Source organism: Neolamprologus brichardi, chromosome 11 (genome assembly GCF_056152115.1).
Source record: "Neolamprologus brichardi isolate AB-2024 chromosome 11, ASM5615211v1, whole genome shotgun sequence".
Taxonomy (NCBI): domain Eukaryota; kingdom Metazoa; phylum Chordata; class Actinopteri; order Cichliformes; family Cichlidae; genus Neolamprologus; species Neolamprologus brichardi.
Window position 1 is genome coordinate 2,032,232 of NC_142114.1, and position 7,627 is coordinate 2,039,858.

Consider the following 7,627-nt stretch of genomic DNA (forward strand, 5'->3'; position numbering starts at 1 on the left):
TAAATTAAATAGAGTTCAAATATCGCGAGATGTGTGACGTCAAGCATTGGTAGCAAACGCGCCGTGGTTTCGAGTGGAACAGGGAAACAACCTCCGCCGACCTTTCTTTCAATCCTGTAATCCGTCTGCGTAGGGTGTGCTCTGGGGCTAGTCTCGGCACACATTTTATTATGAAACAAACCAAAAGCTAGAGAGCACACGCAGACATATTTTTATAAGAAAAACAAAAATCGGTGAAGCAGGATTTGATTTGCCAACTCAAGCAACGCGAAGAAGACGCTGCCAACGGATAAGAAAGAAAGACGGAACGAGAAGAACGTTAGCAAGCTAAGCTGTTAGCCTCATTGTTGAAAGCGTGGGCGATTAACTTTAGCCAGGTATATTGTTAACTACTTGTTTTTTACGTTGAAGTCAGTTGTCCTTTCAGGCATACGTGTTAATTATAACATTTGTTTTGCACGCTACCGAAATTTGAGCGCTGTAAGTGATTGAGAAAATTGAAATTTCAATTTGGGCCAGTCACATCGGTTAGGCCACGCTCCGACATTTTGCTAATCACGCTAACTAGCCCACGTTGTTAACGGTTAAGCGATAACTGCCTGCATTGGTGTAGAGACTGATATAATTAATCTCTCCAATCTTAAAAGGCTGATTTTGGTTGACGATTGTCCTCAAAATATCGAACTTGCAGTTGAGACGTAGCCTGAGAACACGCTTCGCCAGCCATGAATCCTAGCGCGCCTAGCTACCCGATGGCCTCCCTGTACGTGGGAGACCTGCACCCAGACGTTACCGAAGCCATGCTATACGAGAAATTCAGCCCGGCTGGACCCATCCTCTCCATTAGAGTATGCAGAGACATGATCACCCGTCGCTCCCTAGGCTATGCCTATGTGAACTTCCAACAGCCAGCTGACGGTAAGTTTACCGCAATCTATGTAGAGCATGTAAGGAAATGTGGTACTGACAGACTCCATTTTGAACATGTACCGTGCTACCTCGTTTTATCTTTAATTTTAAACATGTGCTTTATTAAATTATCAACATGCCATACTACTAGAATAATTAAATCACGAAGAAAATGGAAGTAAGTGCAACATATTTGTTTATTTGTTTTAGCCGAAAGAGCTTTGGACACCATGAACTTTGATGTAATAAAAGGCAGGCCTCTCCGTATCATGTGGTCTCAGCGTGACCCCTCACTGAGGAAGAGTGGGGTGGGAAACATCTTCATCAAGAATCTGGACAAATCCATCGATAACAAGGCCTTGTATGATACATTCTCTGCATTTGGAAACATCCTGTCCTGCAAGGTATCATCCTGTGGTGCCATTTCTCCTGGCTGTGTTTTGCATATGAAATCAACTAATTAGCATGACTAATGATTGGACCGTTTAAAGCCGGTAGAGTGTCAATTGTGTGGAATGCATGTTGTTTGTGAATGGTTTTGACCTCCTAAAATCTTCCTTCTCCAAGGTGGTTTGTGATGAAAATGGCTCAAAGGGTTACGGCTTTGTGCACTTTGAGACCCATGAAGCTGCTGAACGGGCCATTGAGAAAATGAACGGCATGTTGCTCAATGACAGAAAAGTGTAAGTGTGCCTACTGTTGTACAAGTCTGTGTTTGAAGGAGTGTGATCAAAGTTTGTGTGTGACTGCATCTTGTTCTCCTGTTTTGCTTAATGTACTTTCTGTTGTTATAGAGCTTAGTTCTAAATCGTGAGGGAACTGGGCTGATAGGATTTATTACATTTTGGTTTGAAGCAGTAAAGTTCACTTATCGCAGTAGCTCTAGAGTTATCACTCCTTATCACATAAGCTGTATGTTGTTTTCCCAAAATGCTCTCTTCAATGTCTGACCCTCATTTTACCAACACAGGAGGACTTTCACCCCATTGTATTTGATTTAAACTTTATCAGGATATATTTTGATGAAGTTAGAAAATAAATTTTGTATGTCATGTTATTAACAGATTTGTTGGACGCTTCAAATCGCGTAAAGAGAGGGAAGCTGAGCTTGGAGCACGAGCCAGAGAGTTTACTAACGTTTATATCAAGAACTTTGGCGAGGACATGGATGATGAGAAGCTGAAGGAGTTGTTTAGCAAATATGGTAAGATGGCAAGATTTCAGAGAGACACTTTTAATAATCACAAATGCTGTTAGTATGATTTGCTGTGTTGTGTGTTGATTATTAGCTCTTGTGTTTTGTAGGGCCTGCCCTCAGTATCCGGGTTATGACTGATGAAAGTGGCAAATCCAAGGGATTTGGCTTTGTCAGCTTCGAGAGGCATGAAGATGCCCAGAAGGTTAACAGCTTTCTTCTTTCTTGGGGGGCGGGGGACTTTTGGTATCTCCAGAGGCTTTGAAAAAGGCACTTGCTGTAGTTTTTTTTCTTTGAATCCACACCTAATCATGACTTTTGTTTTGTTGTAGGCTGTAGATGAAATGAACGGTAAAGAATTGAATGGCAGGCAAGTCTATGTGGGCCGTGCACAGAAGAAAGGGGAGCGGCAGAATGAGCTCAAACGCAAATTTGAGCAGATGAAACAGGATCGCATGACCAGATATCAGGTTTGTTGGCCCATTTCTTGGTTAGAGCACTTTCATGCACCACATTGTGTCACAAGAACAATTTAAAGAAAGCTATCTTGTGTCTGATTGGTGCAGTATTTAATTTCATTGCTGTGATGTTGGAGCATAACCTGAAGGACAGTAGCAGGAATGCTGAACTACCATCCAATAGTTCATTTGTTCAATTTCATTGTGATTTTCCATGCACCAGGGTGTCAATCTGTATGTGAAGAACCTGGATGATGGCCTTGATGACGAGCGTCTGCGCAAAGAATTCTCCCCATTTGGCACCATAACAAGTGCTAAGGTAAAAGCTTTGAGGGGTTTATTTGTGATCATGAAATTAACAAGGCAATAATTAGACAAAATGCTAACCCATTATTTTGTTTCCCTAGGTGATGATGGAGGGTGGACGGAGCAAAGGCTTTGGCTTTGTGTGCTTCTCTTCTCCAGAAGAGGCCACTAAAGCTGTAACGGAGATGAATGGGCGTATTGTGGCTACAAAGCCACTGTATGTGGCCCTTGCCCAGCGGAAAGAGGAGCGTCAGGCTCATCTAACCAACCAGTACATGCAAAGGATGGCCACTGTTCGAGCTGTGCCCAACCCTGTCCTTAACCCATACCAGCCTGCTCCACCTTCAGGATATTTCATGGCGGCTATCCCTCAGGTGAGTCAACAACACCCTATTTAGTACTTTTCCATGACATAAAACCCTGTTTTGGTAAACTGTACCAGTGTGCTGTGTTTTTTGGAGTAGCAGTAACTAATGACATGGCTTGATTCTTCTCAGGCTCAGAACCGTGCTGCATACTACTCTGCCAACCAGCTGGCCCAGCTGCGCCCCAGCCCCCGTTGGGCTACTCAAGGAGTGCGTCCTCAGCGTAAGTGATTACATGTAGATTATACGTATGCAGCCTTTACTTAAAAAGAGCTAAAGTCTAATGACTGTTTGCTTCCCCCCCCATCCCCCTTTTCCTTCTTTTAGACTTCCAGAACATGCCCAATGCTATGCGCCCAACAGCACCCAGGCCTCAGGCCTTAAACACCATCCGTGCAGCCGCCACCACCAACACCCAGGTCCCACGCATGATGGCTTCTCAGCGTATGCGTAAGTATTTTATCTTTGACTCGACGGGAATCAGATGCATTTAGTCTCGTCATGAGTTGATGCAGTTTTGATCAGGCTCCTCTTGCTGTTGTCATTGCAGCCACACAGGCGCTCAACCAGCGCCCTGCCAATGCTTCAGCCGCCGCAGCCCCAGTGCGTGCCATGCCCCAGTACAAATATGCTGCTGGTGTGCGCAACCCTCAGCAGCACATGGCCTCCCAGCCACAGGTCACCATGCAGCAGGTAAGAATGCCACTGACTTTGATATCAGTGGATCTAATTCATAAATATAATTGCTGCAAATTTTCTAAATGTACACCTTCAGGATATTCAACATTAAATGCAGTTGTACTGATTTATTTTTTTTTATAATTATTAATTTTATTTTCCCCTCTCCCCAAGTGGGGTTCAGACTTTAGAACGTGGCACAGTTATGTGCTGCTTAATAAGCAAAAAGTAATACAAGTATTCATGACTATATGGGTCATTGTAATTCACGGTCTGCTTCAAGTGGTAAAAGTGTGGTTGTGTAGTCATTAACCGCCCTCCTCCTCCTCCTCCTCCAGCCGGCAGTCCATGTCCAAGGACAGGAGCCTCTAACTGCCTCCATGCTGGCTGCAGCCCCACCTCAGGAACAGAAGCAGATGCTGGGTAAATAATTAGCTCAGATTATAAGGAAATAAATATAAATGCTCATGGCACGTTATACTCAGTAGTTAATTGTTGACTTCTTCCTCCCCTTTAGGTGAGCGTCTGTTCCCTCTGATCCAGAACATGCACCCCAGCCTGGCTGGCAAGATCACCGGTATGCTGCTGGAGATTGATAACTCAGAGCTGCTTCACATGCTTGAGTCACCTGAGTCGTTGCGCTCAAAGGTTAGAGAAACAAGTAATTTCTAATAAATGTGGTATCTCGTAAAGGATTAAATTGCTACAGATGGCCTATGCACCTCATAACTGATGTTTAATGGGAAGTGCAACATATAAATTGGTTTCATAAATGTAATGCTTTTGCAGGTGGATGAGGCTGTTGCTGTGCTCCAGGCCCACCAGGCCAAAGAGGCTGCTCAGAAGTCCTCCACCCCTGCTGGTGTTCCCAGCGTCTAAGGTGTGTTCTCAGGAGAGACATTTTAGGTTCATTCATAAATTGTTGGTGTGCAAATCATACTGAAGAGAAGAAGCAAATATGTATTTGATCCCTGTGTTTTTCTCTCTTGCAGATCAAGCATTTTGAAACCTGCTTCACCGATGGAAAAAGAAAAAAAAACTTAAACATTGAAAAACCTAAAACTCTGAAAACATCGCAAAATGATAAATTATTTCTTAAAAAAAAAAAAAAAGAAAACGATTGACTCTGCCAGGTCTAGGGATGGTTTGACTAGACCTTGATCATAAACAAAAATTTGTTGAAAAAAAAAATAGCAAAATAGAGAAAATCGAGATGATTAAATTTGAATGCATTCCTCTGTTTTATGTCATTTTACTGTGTCAGTGCTCAGAATATCCACCCACTTTAGGAAGGTGGCAGCTGGGCATCTTGAAAGGTGATTTGTATCGTAAACTACTGGCTGTAATAAACTCAATAAATAATTTGGGCTCTCTGTTTAGTAAATTACTGCAGTTGTCAACAGCTACAGGTCATACATAATTATTTGCTGTCAAGAGTTGATTTAATGTATTGGTTCTATTTTAAAGCACAGCCAGCTTTCCTCCACCAGGTGTCGCTCTTAGGCAGCAGTTTTCAGATTACACACTTTTCTGTGAACTATGTCCATCATACATTTGATCTCATGCTTGTTTAGCTAAAAAAAAAATGGCCTGCTGGACTACATGCAGAAAAATTGACTATTAAATAAAAGGACAAACAATGTGCTGAATTGATTAGTATCCAGACTGATTGGATCCTGTTTTGTTCCATAGAGACTTTCCTGGAATAAAAAAATCTTTCACTTTTAAGATTCTGATAATACTGATTTAAAAAAAATATGAAATTAACATTGAAGGTTGATAGTGGGGCAGGCTTGAGGAAGTGTCTCATCAGCTCTTAACAATTGAGTTGGATATGAGTTTAAAGCAAACAGTTGTACTTTTATTTATTTTTTTGTAATGTGTGGAAGCCAATTGCTGTGTATTTTATGTTGCCCTTGAAAGGTTAGCTTAATGAAGCATCAGCAAATGGAAAAATGCTGTAAAAACACAAAACAGAAGTGTGTTTGGGGGGACGTCAATGTGACTGAACCAAAACGGGAAGCCTTGCACTGAAGCGGAGAACACTCTTGTGAAAGAGGAAAAAGTGCACAGCAATGTGTGCTGTAATCACACGATTTATATTATACTCTAGTACATGTTTGCTATTAGCCGTTCACTTTTGGCTTGTCACTTTTACAGCACTCTTACAGCATTTGTGTATCTTTATCCAACCTTTGTAGTGTTTTCTGTCCACTTGGAGTGTTATTTCTATTTGGTGGTGTTTCCTTTAAATGCAGTGCATTTGACCTTTCAGGGACACCATAGGTATTCTGTGCTGAACCCCTGAGTGGGTATGTGTGCTGTTTATTGTATCCTGTCTTTAGGTTTCTACAGTTCTTCTTACCTCACAATCTGTGTTTACGTTCCTACACTACAAATTAGTGAACTGTTTAAATGATTAATAGTAGTATATATGCTTTTTCTTCCCATCTTCTGTCTTACTCATTGACACTTTCCAACCACAGCAGAGGTTTTTTTTGTATGATTTTGTTTATACGAAGATGAGGCAGCGGTCAGAAAAGAGTTCCTGTTTCTTCGAATGTCTACAAAACATTTTATCAATCCAATGTTCCATTTTTGTGCACTTTTGGGTGTAGTTGTGAGTCAAATGCTTATTTTTCCTAAAACTTTGGAGCAGAGTGCTTTAATCTCACCTCATCACACATTCCTTTTTACCTAGAATCTGTGTTTTTATCAGGACCATAGTGATTACTGCCTGATTGCTCTAGTGGACTAAAATATCTTTTATACATAACACCAGCTTCTGGCTTTATAGATGCTCTAGGTTCTTTCAGCATCTTCCCTCACACTTGCCTGATTTAGTCCTTGCTTTAAGCTGTGGGACATATTTCAAAACCCAATCCAGTACATGGGTGACCCAAAACAATGTTCCACTGGGATTTCATAGGATTATCCAGCTTTGCTGCTTATGGTGTGTGTTCATATCAGTGTATGGTTCACAGAGGAAGGATTTTCATTAAATACATTTCATCCTCACTGAGAGATACATGTAAATCACCATCTGTGCTATATGTGCCTTCAGTTCTCAGAGGGATCTTTGTGTTAACTGGTTGTGGTTTTCTTTTGGGGTATAAGGATGAAGTTCTTGTGTAGCCTGATTAGTCCTGTGTAGGCAGCTATACAATGTACAGCATGAACAGGGACATGCATCTATTGATTTAAAAGCCTCCAGCTTACCCTAGATTCCAGCTGCCACATGATTTTCAGTCTTATTCAGACTTTTTGGCAAACTGCCCTATTAATTATCTATAATTGTCTATAAGGAATCCTAGCTTCAAATATAGACATTTTTTTCATTTTTGGTCTGTTTTAATATGGCGTTGAGGGTGAAAGTTCATTTAATAATTAGAAGTGTAAAATTTTTATCCACTCACTTGTCACTTCGTCTTGTGTGTGCACCTATGGTGTACAGTGTAATCCTCTCTTGCATAGATTAGGTTTGTATGTTTACGGCTGACCTGTCTGCAAGATCTTTCATGTGCTGTAAGAAACCTGTTCTGGTATAGTAATAATAATAATGATAATAATAATAATTTAAGAGTAGTATTGGCCAATTTCCATGTTAAACATTAAGTAAGTAAGCCATGGTAATAGAAACCAATTAGTCCTATGCAGTCAAGTTCAGTTGTCCAATAACTGTATACAAGATTTTCTGGTCCTGTGGACCCGCTTTC

General features: G+C 41.2%; 1 protein-coding gene across 1 annotated transcript; it reads left to right on the top strand.

The window, feature by feature from the left end:
* The first annotated feature begins 83 nt into the window (after positions 1-83).
* On the top strand, positions 84-5,275 carry LOC102792184 (polyadenylate-binding protein 1A). The gene is made up of 16 exons (XM_006795981.3): positions 84-377; positions 692-918; positions 1,120-1,313; positions 1,477-1,592; positions 1,974-2,113; positions 2,215-2,309; positions 2,437-2,574; positions 2,786-2,881; positions 2,970-3,242; positions 3,366-3,456; positions 3,561-3,683; positions 3,784-3,926; positions 4,250-4,334; positions 4,429-4,559; positions 4,701-4,791; positions 4,904-5,275. Exons 2-15 carry the CDS (start codon positions 726-728, stop codon positions 4,788-4,790), a joined length of 1,908 nt encoding a protein of 635 aa, XP_006796044.1. The 5' UTR covers positions 84-377; positions 692-725; the 3' UTR covers position 4,791; positions 4,904-5,275.
* Positions 5,276-7,627: the final 2,352 nt, after the last annotated feature.

Bases quoted from the DNA above. Each gene is read 5' to 3' on its own strand.
- LOC102792184 (XM_006795981.3), top strand. From the start codon at position 726: ATGAATCCTAGCGCGCCTAGCTACCCGATGGCCTCCCTGTACGTGGGA. The intron at 919-1,119 runs GTAAGTTTACCG...TATTTGTTTTAG, and splicing joins CTTCCAACAGCCAGCTGACG to CCGAAAGAGCTTTGGACACC. The intron at 1,314-1,476 runs GTATCATCCTGT...TCCTTCTCCAAG, and splicing joins GAAACATCCTGTCCTGCAAG to GTGGTTTGTGATGAAAATGG.